Source organism: Vicia villosa, unplaced genomic scaffold (assembly GCF_029867415.1).
Source record: "Vicia villosa cultivar HV-30 ecotype Madison, WI unplaced genomic scaffold, Vvil1.0 ctg.001256F_1_1, whole genome shotgun sequence".
NCBI lineage: Eukaryota > Viridiplantae > Streptophyta > Magnoliopsida > Fabales > Fabaceae > Vicia > Vicia villosa.
The window spans coordinates 213,040-234,953 of record NW_026705551.1 but is presented as its reverse complement, the minus strand read 5'-3'; the positions used below and the strand labels follow the sequence as shown (position 1 = coordinate 234,953).

Here is a 21,914-nt window from a genome sequence, read left to right as displayed (position 1 = left end):
TCTGATACATAGCACTCGGGGGGTGGGGGACAAAACAATTGTTTTTATTGTTATTTCAATTGCTGAATTTTATTTGGTTTTGGTTTAATTTGTAACTTGAAGTTACCATGCAAAGATGCTACGACTTGATTCAAATATTTATGAAGTTGATGATTCCTCTGTGAAGTAATTTATTTGATGAAGTGTTTTTGAGGATTTAATTATTGTTATAATTTGTCCGCTTTTGTTTAAGTGCTATGTATCTATTTGGATGCATAATTGTCGTATGTGAATTAAATGACGAATATGACATCCTATTTCATTGTATGAAAATTTGAAAATACTTTGATTTTGTTTATAATTACCGGATAGATTTTGGGGTGTTACATTAGTGGTATCAGAGCAGGTCGGTCCGTCCGGCCAGTGTCGAGTCGTAGTTAGTTAACAATCAAGTATTGTTAATTACTTTTATCTGACTGTTGTTTCTATTGTAGTGCTAAGTTAAGATGGCTGAGAGAAACGATGTTGCGATTACTGCTGCTTTGGAGGCTATGGCTCAGGCTTTGGAAAATCAGCCAAATGCTGATGAGAATGCTGGATCCCGCAGTTTGGCAACTTTCCAGAGGGAGAATCCGTCGGTCTTCAAAGGCAAGCATGACCCCGATGGCGTGTTGGAATGGTTGAAGGAGATAGAGAGAATCTTCCGCGTGATGGACTGCACTCAGGTGCATATGGTTTGGTATGGAACTCATATGCTGGCAGTCGAAGTTGATAACTGGTGGCTAGAGACTCGCCAGAGATTGGAGGTGGCAGGTGAAGAGATCACTTGGGTTGTGTTCCGCAGAGAGTTTCTGAGGAAGTATTATCCTAAAGATGTTCGGGGTAATAAGGAGATTGAGTTCCTTGAGCTGAAACAGGGGAATATGTCAATGACAAAGTATGCTGCAAAGTTCACTGAGTTGGCTAAGTTCTACCCGTATTATGAGGGAGCAGGTGTTGAGTTTTCAAAGTGCATCAAGTTTGAGAACGGATTGTGCTCTAAGATCAAGAAAGTTGTTGGGTATCAGAAGATTTGTATCTTTCCTGATTTGGTTGATAGTTGCAAGATTTATGAAGAAGATCATAATGCACATTGCAAAATTGTCAAGGATAGGAGAGGCAAGCAGAACCATAGCACACCTTATGATGCTCTAGTTGGAAAAGGAAAAGCAGAAGTGGATAATGGAAAAAGAACTAGTGGGGGAGGAGCTCCTACTAGCGTGGTTTGCTTCAAATGTGGAGAACCTGGTCACAAGAGTGATGTATGTACTGTTGGGGAGAAAAGATGTTTCTGTTGTGGTAAGACAGGACTCGTAACTACTGATTGTAGACATAAGGAAGTTATTTGTTTCAACTGTGGTGAAGAAGGGCATATTAGTAGCAAGTGTCAGAAACCAAAGAGGGAACCAGGCAGTGGAAAAGTATTCGCTTTAGCTGGAACTCAGACAGCTAATGAGGACAAGAATGCCGGAGGTGCGTATTTCATTAGTAATACTTTTAATTACTATTGTTGATTATTGGTGTTGCTAGTTGTTTCGTTGTTCTTGATTGCGTTGAATAATTAGTATGTTAGATTTAAACCTTGTTGAGTTCGACTGTTTCGAAGGAATAGTAGTTAGAGTGTTGTCAAGAACAACTTGGAAATCGAAGAGTTGGAAACTGGAACGAAGTTAAGGATGGTGGTATCGGATGAATTTTCGAGGACGAAAATCTTTTAAGTGGGGGAGAGTTGTAACGCCCGGAAATTCAATTATTCGTTTAATTTAGACGTTTGGATTGTTTAGTGAAATTTTCGTGTTTTAGGACGATTTAGTCGGTATTAGTTTGGGATAGCGGATCGATAATTAATCAAGATTTTTAATATTTTTAGTATTCGAAATATTATTAGAGTGTCGGGTATTATTTTGGGAATTTTCTAAATAAATAAAATTAGATCGTAAAATAAGAATTAACGAGTAAATTGGGAGTTTTAATAAAATAAATTTATTGGGCTATAAGTGTTGCACGTGTGTTTTGAGTGGAGGCCCAAATTGAGTTTAGTGAGGTAAAAGTATAAGGTTTAGAAACACTCAGTCAATAACATAATTTGGAGAAGAGCAAGCTAGCAGAGAAGAAAATTGGTATAACATAGCAGTGAACTTCAGGAAGAGGAATTTTGGGGATTTTTCAGTCGGGACGAATTAGAGCAACCTTCAATCCAAAGGTAAGGGTGGGGTTCTTGCTCTATAAATAGGGACATGATGGATTGTGTGTGGGTTTGGGGGATTTTATAGTCTCTATGTGTCGATTGAATTTTCTGTTATATTTATATGCTTTGTGTGATACTGTGTCGAAATTTTGTTGTGAAATTGTTGTTTGGTGTTGTGAATTATAATTGCATATCTGTGACGATTTCGTGGAATTGAATCTGTGAACAATAACGTTCTAGAAATATTTTTGTGATGTTCGATGATGTTTGTTTGGTGATATCTGTGAACCGTGAATGAGTTGGAAACGTAAAGCTGGAAATTAATCTGGAGAAGAAATTGTTTAGGGACGGGGACCCAATTGGAGGGACGGACGTCCCTTGTAATCAAATAAAGTGGGGAACCCACTATAAAGGAAGGGGCGGGCGACCCATTACTGTTAAGTGTCTTTTGTTGTTGATTATCATATGTTTTTAAGACACTTTTTAACCCCTTTTTCTATGTTTTTAGTAGAGTAGCTTAAGTGAATAAGTGATTTTTACTATATGTAAATATTTGGTATTTTGATCTATTTTCTAGTGTTTCAGTTATTAGTGATAGCAAATGTACAGAAAAGTCAGGAAAAAAGTCGAAGAATCGAGGTTTTTGACAACACTGAAGGTGTCAGTGTTTGCTATTGCTCGCTCGGCGCATGGCTTGGAGGCGAAGCTCCGCCAGGCGAGCTGGAGGCGAGCCAGGGGCGAGGCAGCTCATTTCTTGACCATCTTTCTGCTTTGGAGCGCCCGGCGGAGCATTTGGCTAGCCGGGCGAATGAAGATATTTTTTGGCTCACAGTTGCGCTATTTAAAGTAACGTGACCTTAATTGTGGGTTCCGCCCGGCGAAGCTGTTCTTCCGCCGGGCGAAATTGTGCAGATGAGCCCTGCTATTTAGGTGCTAGTTAGATATTTTGTGATTCATTCCATCTTTTGTTTCTCTCTCTTGACCTAGAAATCAAACATTTGTGTTAGAAAACCCTATATCTTCCATTGTTAACTAAATTCAAGCTTTTATCTATCAATCTTTAAGACTTTAAGTTTGATGTTCATAAAGCTTGATTGTTTGCTTGTTGCTGAAGTCACCATGGAAATGGGTGGCTAAACCTTCTTGGTGTCAAGATTAGAGGTAGATAATTTATCTTTAGTATCTATATCTTTTGATCTTTTGTATGTGAACAAGTGATGATCAATATATGGTGAAAAACTTTGTGTTTATATGTTTATGTGATTTGTATTCTATTTGAGAAAATGTTTTCAAGTCTTGAACTAGGTTTTTCATCTATCAACAAGTAAAGTTTAGAAATAGATTTGTGAGTTGATATTCACCTATATTAAGCTTTGAATGTTGTCATTTTGATAGTTAGGTTGAGAGATCATTTAAGGATCAAAATGGCAAATCTCACAATATGGTTTAGACATGAAACATATTGAGAGGATATGTGATTATATTTATCATTTATGAGTTCACATGTTTTATCAAGGAAATACATATGAAGTAAATTATCAAATCCTGATCTTGACATTCTTTTACCATCTTTTAAAACCACATACCAAGTTTAAAACTTTTTGCATGAGATCGAAGAGTTACGTTACTAAAATCAAAACCAAACCCTATGTTTACTTTAACTCAAGACAATATAAGCTATAGAACGACAGTGATATCGCACCAATCCCTGTGGAAATGATAAAACTAAAAGTACTCCAATATACTTTCAACAATTACCTTAGGGGCGGGCGCCCTGTGTGATGTGAGGGAGTCCCTTTTGGGACGTGTTATAGGTAATGGGGATGGGAGTCCCTTAGTGGGACGGAGGTCCTATTTCACTTGTGTCACTTTTGGTAAACCAATTAGAACTGAATATTAAAAATTAGTAATATTAGGTAGCTCTTGCAAATTAAAATAGTAGGCTCACATGAATTGTAATTAATTTAATTAATACAGTGAGGTAAGGTAGTGACTAAGAGAAATAAAACATTACCAGGAAACAGGTTTATGGCATTTAGCAGAATAACTCTTTTAATAGTAACAGACTGAATTTTGGTAACAGTAGTAGAACAAGAGTATTTTGACAGTAGCAGAAATAAATTAGGTAGTAGTAGCAGAACCAACTTCGGGTATAATTTTGACCGAGCGAAAATAAATAACAGACCCGAGAATTAATTAAACGAGTAGCATAATTATGCGAGTCCGGAATTGATTCTGTATCCGTAAATTGGCGACGTTTTCGGTGATGTTTTGACTTGTTGCATACTTTGAGATATTGCGAATTTTGTGATGTTGTAGTAAATTAAAGTGACGAGTAATTATCAATAATGATTGATATATTTTGGCGATGTAGGCTAATGCCTTATGCGACGTTGTTTTGTGATTGATTGTGGTTTTGTTGCATGTTTTAGTGTATAATGAATTGCACGTTGTAGCGACGGCCTGGATTGGCAAAAACAATGACGAAGACTTATGCCTATTTTTGATGCCTCTATTATCTGGCAATTGGCGGTGGAGGCTGACGCCCTAGGTACCACATGCATGATGCATTTGTCGTGTCCCATTCATATGTTTGGTTGCGACGTTGTGTGTGGTTATGTGATTTTGAATTTTAATCGTTTGTATTTGAGATTGAGACTTGAGATATATATTATAACTTGAACCGTAATATACTTTTTATTATGACTTTATTTATATTGTTTGATATCTCACCCTTTGCTTGTTTTCGTCGTTGCCTTTATATATGTAACGTGCAGGTGATGCTAGTGAGTGAAGGATTTAGCTGATGTGAGTTGAGTCGGTTGTCGCGCTGATACGTAGCACTCGGGGGGGGGGGACAAAACGATTGTTTTTATTGTTATTTCAATTGCTGAATTTTATTTGGTTTTGGTTTAATTTGTAACTTGAAGTTACCATGCAAAGATGCTACGACTTGATTCAAATATTTTATGAAGTTGATGATTCCGCTGCGAAGTAATTTATTTGATGTAGTATTTTTGAGGATTTAATTAATGTTATAATTTGTCCGCTTTCGCTTAAGTGCTATGTATCTATGTGGAGGCATAATTGTCGTATGTGAATTAAATGACGAATGTGACATCCTATTTCATTGTATGAAAATTTTAAAACACTTTGATTTTGTTTACAATTACCGGGTAGATTTTGGGGTGTTACAAGGACCATGCAGTCGAATCCCCACGCTCTGTCTAGCTCGCGTTGCCCGACGCTGATGCTCTGTGCACGAATGCACATGCTATCCCCCTTTCTTCCCATTGCTAGCTTGTTTGTCTCGGGTGGCTTTCACCGATTGACTAAATCTCCCCCTTGATAGCTTGTTTGTCCCGGGTGGCTTTCCCCGGTTGACTAAAGCTCCCCCTTGATAGCTTGTTTGTCCTGAGTGGCTTTCCCCGGTTGACTAAAGCTCCCTTTGGTCGGCTTGTTTACTTCGGGTGGCTTTCCTTGTTAGCTAAAGCTGGTTGTTTGCTTGTCTCGGGTGGCTTTCCCCATTGACAGTGGCTTCGGGTGGCTTTCCCCGTTAGCTAGAGCAGTCCCCCTATCCCCAGGTCGCTATTCCGGTAGTTTGTTTGCTTTACAAGCCGAGCTCGTTTGTGTGACATCGTGTGCTATTCCCATGTATATGTTTGTCGTACGTTATATGATATGCCTTTCTTATCTATGATGCCTGTTCGTAGGATATCTGTAATGCTTGTTCACTATCTTCTTATCTACTATGCCTGTTAGTATGATACACTTGTGATGCCTGTTCACACACTCACATTCGTGTATGCCTGTTAAATGTTTGTTTTTTCTATCTATGATGCCTGTTCACACACTCACATTCGTGTATGCATGTTAAATGTTTGTTTTTTCTATCTATGATGCCTGTTCACATGCCATGTTTGCTAGGATCTTTGTGATACTCCTTGTTTGCATGCTCCCTTAGGGTGCTCGGTTCCGTCTCTCTAGGAGACGCGAATCGAGAGAGAAAGAGAACTTTTGAGCTGAACTACGGCGCTCTGATTTCTCCATTGCACGTTGGAGGTACGTATTCACAGGGTAAGAACGCCTTAGCGAGCGAATTTTTCTTTTTTTTTGTTGTATTGTTCAGAATTTTCTTTTCTTATTTTGTTCAACTTTTTCTCTTATCTTGCCTGCCTGTTATTTTCATGTTTCATGTTATATGTTTATCCTTCCATTGCATGTTTTCCTTATCACATTGCATGATACACACACACACACCTTTAGATTAGAAAATAGCAAGAATGGATCCTGTGGAGTACCACAAACATGAGGGATGCTAATACCTTCCCCTCACGTAACAAACACCCTTACCCTTTCTCCGAGACCTATGCTTGTTCTGGTTTTCTTCGATATTTTCCATTCCTGCACGTAGGATAAATAGATGTTTGATGGTGACTTCATTATTTTGTTTCGATGAGTTTTCCAGTTGCTTCAGGTGGTATGCAAGATAGAAATCAGATTGGGCTTCTTCCACTTGGCCTAAACAAAATCTAACACAAAAAACCCTAAAAACATACATACAAAAATCGGTATCCTCCCTTATTTTCCAAATGGCTGCTCTGCTTCTATCTCTGCTTCAATGTAAAACCTCCGCCTTCTACTATATATCACCTACGAACAACAACAACGACAATCGAACCATTCTCTTCCTCTCTCAATCGATACTCTCTCATTCAGTTCCAATGTTTCTCATTCTCACGGTTCACGGTTATGAATCAAGCAATACAACAACAATAATAAGTAGAGCAACAATGATACAACAAGATTTTAACAAGCAAACAAAATCACACAGCAGTCAGTTTAACAACAATGGTAAAGAGAACCTGGATTTATAGCTTGAGGGAAATAAAGTTCATAAAACCAGAGGTGAGATAATAATGCTTCCTTGTGCCTTGTCTTCGATTCTTTCGCTTCTGTAAATTGACTATGAAACTGAGGCGCGTGATGTTGTTGCTTTTGTGGAATTGTGTGTTAGAACATAGTTTGATTCTAATCTTATCTTAGTGTTTTGATGATAACAAGTAAATAAATTTTGTATAAGTAAATGTGGTACTCTAATTATATGTTTCTCATTTCAGAAGATGCTCTAATACAAGTACCATCAGAACATGAACAAACACTGAAAAGAAAAGCCGCTGAAGTTCTAATGAAGTAACTTCTGAATGCACCAACTACTGTAGACAAACTTTATTAGAAGTTATATTCACAAGTCAGAACATAAGTTATGAATAGATGCAAAGTTCTGAATCAAGATAAGATTCCGTTAAAAACATAATGATTAAAAAAACGGCTGAAGCACTCAAATGAAACAATTCCCAAGGTTGATTGAAGAAGCAACACACATACAGCTCGTTGGAGAAACAAAAACAAAAAGCAAACCCGCAAGCATTTAATGCACTCATCAAAGATCAAGATAATAGACATATTCTTCAAGTTATATATAGAAGAATCCTTGAAAAGAAAAAGTGAGCTGATACAAAAAGAAAAAATCAACGAATAAAAGAAAAGCTCATATACAGAAAAAAAGAACACATGCTCACATACAAACGAAGAACTCTTACGCTAAAGAAAATCATCTTTTCTATTCTGAGTTCATATCTCTTGTACTAAAATCTTAGTGAAATATCACAGTTGTGATTAAAGCTTTTTAGAAGTAATTTGAAACACTTTTGTTAACTTGTAATCGTTCCTTGAGAGACCAGTTGGGTCAGATTTCTCAAGAGGGATAGGACTAGTTTAGTCTTAGAGGTTGTTAGTCACAAGCAGTTGGCTTGTGCAAGGTTGTTAGTCACAAGCAGCTGGCTTGTGCAAGGTTGTTAGTCACGACAGTTGGTTGTGCATTGTATTGTTAGTCACGACAGTTGATTGTGCATTTGTAATCAGTTTTGACTATAGTGGATTAAGTCCATCACAAACATATCCATTCAACCTGTTACGAGGTCAAATGATCAATAAGGATCATAGGCGTTGAGATATTATCGAAAACTCTTACCTTGATCATTGTTGTTGATATTCACCATCGTACATTCTTAGATCAGAGATTTATTATATACTTAAGAGTATACCTGCAAATTATTAAGGTTTCACCTTGGATACCCAAATTTTATTGGGTTCAGGTGCATTAGTTTTTCCATAAGCTATAGGTTATGTTCTTTAGACCTTTTAAATTTGTCAAAACAAAAAGGATCTAAATGGTCAATTTTTTTTTGCGGTGTGTGCATTTATAGACTAGATGTTTCTTTTTGTTATGATCTACACCTCTATCGGGTTTTCTATCCTTCTTGAATCCTATTACGTTCTTATTTGGGGAAGGCCTTTGACTTGATAGGATCAAGTTAAGCTTCTCATTCCCTTGGGTAAACTTGCCTAGGGTTTCATGCAATTCGACTACTTCCTTTTTGTGGGAGACATAAGTCTCACAAGTTTCTCTTGAGTTTCTAATTTTATTTATTTCTAACTTAAATGATTCATTATTTTCTTCAAGAGATCTTAAATACTCCTTAAAGGCTACGTTGCATTTTCTAAGTTTATCATTCTCTTCAACTAACTAAGCACTAATTCTAAATAATTGCTTCTAAGATGGTTTAGTTACCTCAAAATCATCTTCCTCGAAGGATGTCTTTAAGCAGACTTCATATTCTTCATTGGAAGAAAGTTCTTTTATGTTTCTCCCAGATGTTGATGTTGCATCTCCGTTCTTCTATTATTTTCCTTCTTCCAATTCTTTAAATTTGTATTTCTGATACGATTGATGAATGACAGTTTTGTAAAATTCTTCATAATTTCATTTTTTCCATACAAAAATGATTACTTTTGTTAATACAGGTGAAAATGTCAAAACGACTCATAATAAGAAACATAAGTAATAATTGATACTTAGTGTATGTTTGGTTTAACTTTTGGAATATGCAAAAGTAATTCTAAAGGCGTATAATTGATTCTAAGATGATTTTGAGATGTTTGACTCTTGTAAATTAGAATTGATTGTGCCATCAAGATTGATTCTACTTGAAGCTACAATTCTGTCCACCGGCAATTCAAACAAACTCTTAGTATGTGTTTGGTTCTACGGTGATGAAAATTGATTTTGAGTGAGTTCATGTTATAAAATTGATTTTGATTAAAAGGGACTTAAGTATAAAGTAATTTATGATTGAATACGTTTATGTAAAAGTGAGTTGAACAACAACTTTCAGTATAAAAATCATGTTTAAATTCAAAAGTTACAAATTTTAACTTCAAATATAATCAATTCTAAATGCAACATCAATTCTACTTTAAAAATACCAAACATCACAAAATCATTCCAAAGTAAATTCTATAAATTACTTTTGTCTCTTGTAACAGACAAACCAAACCTATGAATAGTTGATAATAGGTCAACAGTATAACTTCAAAAAATTGATAATAGAAAAAGTATAACATTGCCAACCAAACTAGTTAGAGGATGTCCACAATAATTAACCTATACATAAAAAAATGAAAATGCTTATTATTGGTACTATTCACACTCCCACTATTACTAAATTCCAAGATCCACACCAGCCATTCATTCATTCCCTCAATTTTCAACCATTATTATACCTATCTTTTTCTCAAAATATAAATCACCCTGAAACACCTTTTTGGTGCCTTTTTCTACTTCCCTATTGGTTGGATTTCAAATCCATCTCTTTCTTCTCTCTCTAACTCTCTCTCTCTAGGGAGAGAAAAAGCAAGCTTCTTTTTTCCGAATTATTAATCCAGAAAAGTAAAAAGTATCAAATGCTAAATGGGTAGTGGCACTGCCACTGCACTCACAACAACAACATTCAGAAAGAAAAAGGTACAACCGTCACCAATTATGCCTCACACACTAAAATTTCTAACTAAAATACAAAAGGGTTCTCTTTTCTTTTTTTCCTTTGGTGAAAATTTGATTTGGGTTTTTTCTTTTTGAGATTTAGGACTTGTTTTGAGTTAAAGTTTGGATTTTTATTGGTTTCTATTAAAGGGGTTTTGTTTTGTTTTGTTTGCTGAATCTGTGTTGTTATTGAGGGTTTGTGTGTTGCAGTCGAATTTAGCAAGATTCTGTTTTTTTTTGTTATTTTGAGTGTGTTGTTTTGTTTGTGTATTTATGATCTAATTCCTTCTGGGTTTTCTTTCTCTTCAAGGAGTTTGAATGGTTTTGATATAGAATGGATGCTCAGAATCTGTGAATTGGGGTAGAGTGTAGAATTTGTTGGAAAAATGAATTGAGGGTGATTTAGTTGAAGATTATTTTGGATAAGAATAGGGAAAAAGTGATGGCTGCAGAGTCAAATACTGGTTTTCACTATGGTGATATGAATTCTACTTTGAATTGGCATGCAATATCATTTCAATCTGGTGCTGTTAGTAGCTTACCCGAGATGGTTCCAATGGGAAATTACTTTGGGTTGAATAATGATACCTCTGGGATGATGTATTCTGGGAATTCAAGCGTTACGAATAGGAATTTGAATTCGTCTGTTGTAAGTCAACCAGGGAGTGCTTCTGGCTCTTCTCTTCTTGTTGATTCTGTCCCTGGATTGAAGCATGATGCAGGTTTCGCTGCTGAGTGGTCCGTTGATGAACAGTACAAATTGGAGGAAGGACTTCTCAAGTAAGTAGTTTATCTTCGTATCACATTGCTGTTGTATAGTTTCAGTAATTAGTAAATCTGTTTGTTTATGACTTGCTATGCATATATTTAAGTAAAATCCGGTGGTGTCAAATAGTGCTATAGCATAGAGGAAGTTTTAACAGATTGCTATTGTTTTGTGGTATGCAATTTTGTACAATGTGTTGTCATATTATTTTTCAGTCATTTTTCTTTATTGACAATAAAATAGAAAGGAAGAGATGTTTTGTTATTGAATTCGGCGTGTTGTAATTGAAGAGAATGAGACGAGCCCCTAAGTTTGGAGGGTGTATCATAGAAAACGTGCCAAAGTAAGGACTGATGAGTGGGAAGCTAAGTGAGAAGGAGCATGAATGACGTGTAGAAGAGTGAGTTAATAAGTTAGTTATATAAGGAATAAAGACTTAAAGAGGAGAGTGGGTGGGGAATGACTTGGGAATTCTGTTATTAGTGAGAGAAGGATCGGTGAGGTTGTATGTTCACTGAGGGGACCACTTGGCTAGGATAATAATTAGTTATATTACGAGAAAGGGAGCAAGTCCACCACATTAATTTGCTACCAGGTCAATGTCCTTTAAGTGTTGAATCATACATGTACCCAATCTCCATAATGAGGAGATCGGGAGCCAGGTGCAGGAGAGGTTGGGAGCAGGAATTATATGGCCTAGCATGAGTGCCTTTTCCAACCCTGTTTTGTTGGTAAGAAAGAAGGATTCTACATGGAGGCTATGTGTGGGTTATAGAACTCTCAACAAGGTTACAGTCCTTGACAAGTACCAAATTCTGGCCGGGGATGAATTACTTGACGAATTATATGAAGCAAAGGTTTTTTTTCCAAAATTGATCTTAAGTCCGGTTATCCCCACATTAGAGTGCACAGTTGTGATAACTGCAAGACCGCCTTCCAAACTCAAAGCTGCCACTATGAATGCTTGGTTATGCCATTTGGACTAACCAACACACATGCAACCTTCCAATTCGTGCTGAATGAACTGTTCAAGTTGAAAAGTTCATTCTTGTTTTCTTTAATGATATTTTAATATATACGGTTCAAATTGGGAGGAACACCTCAACCATTTGACAGTGGTATTGGAAACCTTGGCCTCACAATCTTTTGTGGCAAACGAGCAGAAATGTAGTTTAGGAAAATGAAGTATAGAGTATTTAGAACATGTCGTATCCTGAGAGGGGTAGCAATGGATCCTTCAAAAATTCAGTTTGTGTCATATTGGCCAACCCCAAAGACGGTGAAGAGAGTAACGTGTTTTTTGGGTTAAACATGTACTATAAAAAATTCATAAAGGATTACGGGAATCTAGCTAAGCCTCTAACAGAACTCACAAAAAAGATAACTTTAATTAGGGAAAAGAGGCAGCAACGGCCTTTGACAATCTCAAATGGGCATTGACTCAACCTCCGGTGTTGACTTTACCTAATTTCTGAGTTCCATTTGAAGTGGAACGTGATGCCACGGACAAGGAATCGAGACTGTACTCGTGAGAAAGAAATGATGGCATTGGTGCTTCACCAGATCAGCTGTGTTGTCTGGCCAAGCTGTTGGGGTATCACATGAAGGTCAAATACAAAGTGGCTCTGAAGGATAAGGCTGCAGATGCTTTGTTAAGGTGAAGAGATGATGGTGAGCTTGAATTCGTAGTGTCCTATCCCTGCTGGTTGGATGAACCAGGGTTATTAGTGTGGCTAAACAGGACCCTGGGATTCAGCAAAACCATGGCAGAATTAGAAAAGAATCCCACGAACTGAGCGTGATTTTTGCGCAGAAAGGAGTGTTGTTGTATACAGGGTGTGTGGATTTAGTAGAAGATCTGCAGCTATTTCTTTAATGCTTAAGGAATTTCACTCCACTCAGATAGGTGGGCATTCGGGATTTCCTTGCAACACTGTAACCATCAACATTTCTCCATTAATATAGTGTTTCATCATTCTATTTCTCTTGTTCTATTATTTTGTTGAGAAGATGACACAAATTTATAAAGAAAAGAAACTTCAGATGAATCTAGGGATGTGAGCAACTCAAGACTACCGCAAATGGATGCTGTTAACATAATCGTAATTTATATTTTTGATAGTCCTTAAACTCCAAATAGAGTTTGCGAACATAGACATTATTCATATCTCATAGAAGGTTTAAGGCCATGAAAACATTATTTTGCTTTTCTTACGTTCATAATGATAGAAACTTGTTATGTTACTTGCATCATTCCGGTATTATCTGTTTCAAGGTTTTGCACATCAATGACATGGTGTGAGACCGCACCCCCCTGCTGCATTCCTAGTTCTCCTCTGATTTTATTGTATTTGTTTTCTATGAAACACGACACCAACACTAACACGTTGACACCCGTCAGTGTCCATCTTTGTTTATGGAACCACATGCATACCTCTTTCTGTTTATTACATTATGAAGTATGGTGCTATAGCAGCCACGATATCCGGTATGTTGGACACTAGTGCTGCTATGGCCGCTACACAAAACTGCTCTGCTACAGAATACCCTGTAGCGGTCAGGGGATCTCCGCTACACCGCTATTTCTTGCTTTTGACAACACTTTGGCATTTGTATGGTTCAGATTTACTATGATAGGCTTTTTGTCACGCTTGTGCTGATACGGTCTTCACCCCTTTTAGTTTCCATTGCATAACCTTTGTTTTCTTTTCTTTTTTCCTTATTTCATGGCTAGATATGCTGATGAGCCTAGTATCACGAGGTATGTCAAAATTGCTGCTTCGTTGCGTGATAAAACTGTCCGTGATGTTGCTTTGAGGTGTAGGTGGATGACTGTAAGCTCTTGTTCTTTTAACAATGTCTTCAATACTCATATTTAAACACTGCTGAAAAAAATGTTATGTGGATCGTACCTCAGCGTATGGAGATAGGAACTTAAAATATGTTTGAACCATTTTGCAGAGAAAGCGAAGGAAACCAGAAGACCACATGGTAAAGAAGGTCAACAATAGAAAGGTACATGAAGGAAGCTGGTTTATGTTATGTTTTTTTATAGCTTAAAAAGATGTAATTTATTTACGAATATTTTTTTTTGCGATTCCAAGATTTTTTCTTTCTTTTTTTGAATTGTAAAGGATTAATTACATCATAGAGAAAAATGAGATTTGTGGTATCTTCTTAAAGAAGCAACGTAGAAAACAATACATAAGAAGCAACATAGTAAACAATGGCCGCGTCGATGATGGGCCATCAATAATAAGTTGTTAATTGAAAGACCACCAGATCATTTAGGTCTACAGATGGTCACTGTAGACACTCCATATAAAATTTTTACCTCTTTGCTCTCTCTATGCAATGTTTCTCTCCTCATCTTCATCTCTTTTATGCATCTTCCGCTCTCTAAAGTTGTATTTCTTCAGGATAAACCAGTGGAGTCATCGCCTAAGCAGTATTTGCAGCCAGTTCAAACCCCAAATGTAGCCACATATTCTTGTATATCGCAACATGTGGACAGAAGTCAACGGATACCGTATGATGATGGTCAGTATATTAAGTTGTTGTATTATTATTTTCATGTTTATTAGAGAAGTAGAAAGATAGAGAGAGAGTTTTCATTTTCTGTTATAACAGAATTGTTATTTTCATTTCATTGAATAGTTACAAGAGCACTTGTGCATTATATAGCACAAGTGGTAAACCTGTGATAGCAGGTAGTAACCTATTGAGACTGACAGCTGTCAGTTGCTTAGCTAACTAATACTAACACAGCTTATACCTTCAATACCCCCCCCACAAACTAAGGGGGGGCTTGCAACCCTAAGTTTGTGAATTAACTCAAGAAACTTTGTAGAAGCTAGGGGCTTGGTAAGAACATCAGCAAGCTGATCAGTACCAGGAATGTGCACCACTTGAATTTGCTTGGCCAGAACCTTTTCCCTTACAAAAAATAGATCAATTTCCATATGTTTGGTTCTGGAGTGAAGCACAGGATTATGAGCTAAGAGCACTGCAGACTGGTTGTCACATAAGACAACTGGAGGTTTGGTAGTGATGCAAAGTTCAAGAAGTAAGGTCTGAATCCAGAGCAGATCAGCAGTAGCTTGGGCTAAGCTTCTGTATTCTGACTCAGTGCTTGACCTAGCCACAACAGGCTGCTTCTTAGACCACCAGGAGATAAGGTTGGGCCCAAAAAAGATGGCAGCACCAGAAGTGCTGCGCCTGTCATCAGGGTCAGAGGCCCAATCTGCATCACAGAAAACATGAAGAGTGGGAGCAGCTTTGGGAGACAAAGGACTAAGGGCCAAGCCATGATGCAGAGTGCCCTTGATGTACCTGAGAATTCTTTTGACTGCAACCCAGTGAGTGTCAAGAGGATGTGACATAAACTGACAGACTTTGTTAACAGAGTAGGTGAGGTCAGGCCTAGTAATGGTGGCATACTGCAAGGCACCCACCACAGATCTGTACATGAAGGGATCAGAGAAAGCTGCAGAACCAGTTTTTGTCAGTTTGCAAGTAGACTGCATGGGAGTAGAAACAGGACTGGACTCAAGCATATGAGTTTTCTGCAATAGATCCCTGAGGTATTTAGTTTGAGTTAGCAGCAGAGACCCCTGAGCAGTGTGTTTAACTTCTATGCCAAGGAAATAATCAAGCTCACCAAGGTGTTTAAGAGAGAATGCAGTATTCAGTTTGGAGATAACTTCTTGGAGGAGATCAGGGGAGCTGCCAGTGAGAATAATGTCATCAACATAGACAAGGAGATAAAGGGAATGACCTTTGGAAAAATAGGTGAAGAGAGATGGATCACATTTGCTTGGTCTGAATTGGAGCTGAATGAGAGCTGATTGCAGTCTTTCAAACCATTGTCTAGGGGCCTGTTTAGGGCCATAGAGAGCTTTGTTGAGCTTGCACACAAGAGATGAGTCAGAATGAAGAAAACCTGGAGGCTGTACCATGTACACTTCTTCAGACAGCAAGCCATTCAAGAAGGCATTGTTGACATCAAGCTGATGAAGTGGCCACCTGTGAGTAACTGCAATGGTAAGGATGACCCTGATAGTAATGGGCTTAACCACAGGGGAGAAAGTTTCAGTAAAATCAAGACCATGCCTCTGATGAAACCCCTTAGCAACTAGGCGTGCCTTGTACCTACTAATAGAGCCATCAGGATTCTCTTTAAGTCTAAATACCCACTTGCAGCCAATAACATTTTTGTGAGAAGGTAAGGGCACAAGAGACCAGGTTTGGTTCTTTAGGAGAGCATCAAATTCCTCTTGCATAGCTGACTTCCAATTAGGATCAGCAAGAGCCTGTTTTACAGTCCTAGGCTCAGTGTGAGCAAGCAGTAATTTAGGTTCCAATCGAGGCTGAACAAAACCAGATTTAGCTCTAGTCTGCATAGGGTGATTGTTAACAGGTATGTGAGACACAGGAATAGAATGAGGAGGAATAGAGGGAGCAGACTGAGAGAGAGTGGGGCTGCTGGAAGAAGCAGTAGGAGAAACAGATTCAGAACAAGAGAGAGAACCACCAGAATTAGGAGAAGGAACAGACTTGTCAGGAAGAGAATCAGAGGAAGTAGAGGAAGAGGGACTAGGTGGAACTCTATTAAGGTGTGGAGTGAGAGGACTGAGAATAGGACTAGAGCAGCTGGGAGCCAAAGAGGTAGAAGTAGACTCAGTAGGCACAGAATTGGAGAAAAGAGTAGGGAAGGGAAATTTAGACTCATTAAAAACCACATCCTTAGATATGTACAGCCTACCATTTGGGGCTAAGCATCGATACCCTTTATGAGAGGTGGAATAGCCCAAGAACAAACACTCTTGAGACCTAAAAGCCAACTTGTGAGTGTTATATGGTCTTAAAAGAGGAAAGCAAGAGCAGCCAAACACTTTAAGAAAGCCATAATCAGGCTGCTGATGAAACAACAGTGTAAAGGGAATAGCAAACTGCACTGAAGCAGAAGGCAGCCTGTTAATGAGATAAACAGCAGTGGAAAAAGCATAGTCCCAATAAGAGAGAGGAAGAGATGCTTGGCTGAGTAAAGTAAGCCCTAAATCAACAATATGCCTATGTTTCCTCTCTACTACACCATTCTGATGGTGAGTGTGAGGACAAATCAGTCTATGAATTATGCCTGAGGCTGATAAGTAGTTAGTAAAAGGTCTAAACTCCCCACCCCAGTCAGACTGAACAGATTTAATGGGGAGGTTAAGCTGCAGCTCAACCATAGCTTTGAATTTTTGAAAAACAGATAGAGCCTCAGACTTATGCTTGATAAGGTACATCCAAGTGAACTTGGAATAAGCATCTACAAAGGAAATATAGTAGAAATAGCCAGAAGTAGATTTAAATGGAGAAGGACCCCAAAGGTCAGTGTAAATCAACTCAAGGGGTTGAGTGTACACAGTGTGTGAAGTAGGTGAGTGAAGTCTATGTGATTTACCAACACAACAAGCAGAACAGAAAAGATCATTGGCTTTATTAGTAAAGGGAATATTACATTGTTGTAAAACTAGTCTAAGAGCATGTGTATTAGGATGCCCAAGCCTAAGGTGCCACATGTAGGGCAAACTAGAATTTACAGAAATAGAATAAGCACTATGTGCAACATTATTGGAAGACTTGGAAATGGAAGCCAAAGGAGACTGAGCAGACTTGGAAACATTGATAGAAGGAAACTCATAAAGACCATCAGCACCAACATGACCTTCTAGTAAAGTAGCATTAGACACCTGACATTTAACAAGACAATGATTAGCAGAAAAGATGAAATAGACATTGTTATCTTTTGTAAATTGACTAACACTAAGCAGATTTTTGGTTATAGCAGGAACATGAAGAAGATTCTTAAGTGTGAGATGTGTGGGAGGATGTAAAGGAGAGGGAAAAGAGCTGGAGCCAGCAGTGCGAATAGACAGACCTTGTCCATTTCCTACATAGATCTGATCATGTCCCTCAAAGGGAGTCAACTGCTGCAAGTTGGAGGCATCATTAGTAACATGATATGATGCTCCTGAGTCAGGAAACCAGGAACCTGAAGTGGAAGGCACTGAACTGGCCACAAAGGCACTTGGAGCCTGAGCAATAGCAGTAGGAACAGATGCAGAAGCTGCAGGAACTGAAGCTGGAACACCAGCCACAGGAAGACGAGCCCACACATAAGGAGAAGGTTGAGGTGCAGCTGGAGGAGCCTGAGTGTAATAGACGCCAGGCCACTGAGGTTGCACATAGGGAGTAGATACTTGTGGAGCAGAAGCCTGAAACTGATGATTAAACCTGTGCCAGCATTGCAACGCAGTATGACCAGGTTTGGAGCAAACCTGACACTGAATTTGAGACTGAGAAACTCTACCACCTCTGCCTCTATAGAATCTGCCACCACGAGTACTCCTACCACCTCTAAAGGAATGAGACTCCTGAGACTCTTGTACAGGCTGAGTTGAAGCAACAGGAGTAGAGGAAGCAACTGTGGAAGAAGGAGGCTCTTCAGTAGGCGTAGAAGGAGCAACAGAATGAGTGAGGTTGAGTGATACCAGATCTGGAGGAGAAGTTTTCTTGAATTTGTTGAGGCGAAGTTCATGAGCTAACAGCAGAATTTCCACTTCATCCAGATCCATAACACCAAATTTACTCTCAACAACAGAAACAACAGGAGCATAATCAACTGGCAAACCTTCTAAAATGACATCAATGTGATGAGATAGAGGAATAGGATCTCCAATGGAAGCTAAGGCATCAACAATGGTGCGAATCTTCAGAAGATATTCTTGAACAGAAAGCGTATCAAGTGTGAGTGCACGTAACTCAACACGAAGGTGACGCGCTCTAGCACGAGTTTGTTTCTGGAAGTAGCTGAACAAACGATCCCACAGTTCGTGCGAGTGTGAGCATCCAAGCACGCGTGAGAGAATCTCGCTCGATAACGTGGATTGAAGCCACGAAAGAAGCATCTGATCCTTGTGGATCCACGCAGAGTACGCCGGATTGAACGATCCGGCTCGACGAGCAGCTTCGGAAAGAAATTTAGGAGGAACGCGAGCGCAAACCACTAGATCGGTGAGATCATGAGCGTTGATGTACGGCTCCACCTGTTGGCGCCATAGATGAAAATTCTTTTCATCGAGCTTCTGCGCGATCTTGAGTGAGAAGTGAAGACGACGAGAATCGTCGGAAACCGGTGGCGCCAGCGGCGGATCGTCCGGCGATCCGAGATTGGAGTGTGTCGGCGACAGCGGCGGAGTAACGGAAGCCATGGATCGATTCAAAAATCTGATACCATATTAGAGAAGTAGAAAGATAGAGAGAGAGTTTTCATTTTCTGTTATAACAGAATTGTTATTTTCATTTCATTGAATAGTTACAAGAGCACTTGTGCATTATATAGCACAAGTGGTAAACCTGTGATAGCAGGTAGTAACCTATTGAGACTGACAGCTGTCAGTTGCTTAGCTAACTAATACTAACACAGCTTATACCTTCAATAATGTTTTTTTGTTGTTTTTGCTTATATACAAGCGCAACATCAGTATCTCTTTGTTTGCCTGAACTCTCTGGTCCTAGGGATAAGGGCCCTGGTAATTTGGAGTTCAGCCGGGAGGTAAACAAAGGTCAAATCGATTGGGAGTACCCGAGTTAAAAACCTAGCTAGAAATACTCTTTGGCTAGACAGCACCAATATCACTGATTTTTAAAGTTTATGTTCAGTTTTGTTGAGGACAAAACTCTACTGAAAACCATTAATCTGTAGCATGGATTTAAATCTGCAATTATTAGATCCTTTAGTGGGGGTTTTCACCGAAAACTACTTGATGTAATGGAGAATTTATTTCAAATTTTTACTTAATTGTATGGTAGAGATTATACAATCATTTAGAGAAGAGGATCGAAATCATAATTACCATCGTTGGGTTCAAAAACTCGAGATAAAAGAAGCGTTGAAAAGTATGAGTATTGCTCAAGCTGGGTGGTTGAAATAGAGGAGGTCCTTGGGGGTTTTATGTGACACAAAAGTACTGCTCAAGCTTAAGGGGAAATTTCATTTGACATCTCCGAGATCTTCTATGTTGTATGAGACAGAATGTTGGATGATTAACCAACACGAAAACAAAGTAAGTGTAGCAGAGATGATGATGTTCCATTGGATGTGTGGTAAGACTAGGCGAGATAAGATTAAAATTGACAATATTAGAGAGTGTGGAGGTAGCACCTATACTTGAAAAGATGGTGGAAAATAGACTTAGGTTAGATGGTTTAGACATGTAGAGAGAAAATCTATAGATTCTGAGGAGAATAAATCAGATGGAGAGGAGTCAAACAACTAGAAGTAGAAAAAGACCTAGAAAAACCATAAGAGAGATTATTAAAAAAGATCTCGAGATATTAACAAATTGGATAGAAATATAGTCTTTAATAGAACATTATGTTGTTGCTGTATTATACAGTCAATTCATGACACTTAAGTTTATTAAATGCAAATACAATCAATACAACAATTATGAATATAACTAATTATATATCAGTTGCAGGTCTTCTTGGTGAGCTAGGATGTAAATCAGTTTAGTTTATGTTTATTTTACAGTTGGATAAATGATTTAGTTTCATCTACAGTTTTCTTAGTTACCCAACCCTTATTATCACCGCACCGGTGTCCGAGTTTTTGGTATGTCTTAGTGTCACCGCACCAGTGTCCTTATTTTGTCAATAACCTTTCTCGTGTTTTTTCTGTCAGGAATTTGTGGTCCAATGAAGCGACTCTTGGAGCAAAATGCTCAAGCTTTTAGTCAAATCAATTCCAATCTATCTACTTTCAAGGTGATTATCTCGACCTTCATTTTATCTGTCTTTGTTTGTATGATCATAAATACTGCGGCAACTGATAATCATTTTCTTTTATAAACAGTTGCAAGATAACATCGACCTCTTCAGTCGGACACGGCACAACATTAGTACCATTCTCGAAGAGTAAGTGATTATTTTCAATATGTTCACTCTTCATTTTGTTGTTGCTGTTGTATATATCTGGATTGAGTTCATTGATTAAGTTTTTGCAGCATGAAAGCAACACCTGGTATAATGAGCCAAATGCCTTCGCTTCCCGTGTCGATCGACGAGGACTTGGCAAGTAGATATTTACCTAATAAAACTCAGGTAACGTGTTGGTTAACTAAGCTTATTTATTGTAATTCACCGTTCCTTTGTTGAAGTTATTTAATCATGCATCCGTTTATACAATATGATCCTCCAGTTAATTGAAACTTGTTAAGAGTCTCATATCAGATGAGATATGACCTGAAAACACGTTTAATTCCTATTTGTGAGTTGAAGTTTATAATATCAAATACGAAAGTTGATTAGTTTATGTATTACCAATTCAAGCTAGGAAATTTCTGAGTCCATCAAGATTTCCTACTCAAAGTGGACTACCAGTATAGAGAGGTTGGCATTTTTTGTGTGGAAGTCAATTATTTTGGTGCTGCCATTGAGGAGTTACATCATAACCAATATCATACTATCTCATCATGACTTTCCAGAGTTTCTAATTTTTTACTTTTTCTAGTTTGTCTATTTTGTTTGAAGGAATATTTGCACTTCTGTTGTATAAATATTTGCAAAAAGAAAAAAGGATAGAAAAGGAAAGGAACTAGTGTAACAATGCTATGAGGTTATTCAGTGGTTTTGGATTATTGGTTATTTTATCATGGCTTAGGAAGTGATGTAGATCTATGATTCTAGTTTGCCATGGTTAGTATCTGTTTTGTAATATGTAAAGGGAAATCATTATTTACATTGTTTCATGGTTGTATATGAGGAGATTAGAGTCATTTGCAGTTTGTGTTCAAGTATACTATATTTTTTGAACTGTTTGTGGAAACTAATGGTGTCTTAAAGGGCCATTGATATCATGAGCAATTCTTGCATGGACACGGTCATAAATCAATATTCTTAGGCACAACCAATAAGAAGTGAGTAATTTTTAATTTATTTTTATTTTTATTTTGTTTTTAATTGGATTCATGGGGTGGTTGAGATTATGAAGGAGAGAGAAAATTCTT

At 38.0% G+C, this 21,914-nt stretch overlaps 2 protein-coding genes across 3 annotated transcripts; both read left to right on the top strand.

Annotated features, from left to right (window-relative positions):
• The first annotated feature begins 485 nt into the window (after positions 1–485).
• LOC131634215 (uncharacterized) lies at positions 486–3,061 on the top strand. The gene is made up of 2 exons (XM_058904869.1): positions 486–1,491; positions 2,784–3,061. The coding sequence occupies exons 1-2, from the start codon at positions 486–488 to the stop codon at positions 3,059–3,061; spliced, it is 1,284 nt and encodes a 427-aa protein (XP_058760852.1).
• A 6,775-nt stretch (positions 3,062–9,836) lies between these two features.
• Positions 9,837–21,709, top strand: LOC131634208 (uncharacterized). Of its 2 annotated transcripts, none has more exons than XM_058904861.1 (9): positions 9,837–10,073; positions 10,402–10,871; positions 13,592–13,691; positions 13,819–13,872; positions 14,277–14,397; positions 20,591–20,673; positions 20,762–20,823; positions 20,913–21,009; positions 21,242–21,709. In XM_058904861.1, exons 2-9 carry the CDS (start codon positions 10,534–10,536, stop codon positions 21,416–21,418), a joined length of 1,032 nt encoding a protein of 343 aa, XP_058760844.1. In that variant the 5' UTR covers positions 9,837–10,073; positions 10,402–10,533; the 3' UTR covers positions 21,419–21,709. The 2 variants fall into 2 exon arrangements, with proteins under 2 accessions (XP_058760844.1, XP_058760845.1); XM_058904862.1 differs by having other exon boundaries at positions 9,843–10,073; positions 21,238–21,384.
• Positions 21,710–21,914: the final 205 nt, after the last annotated feature.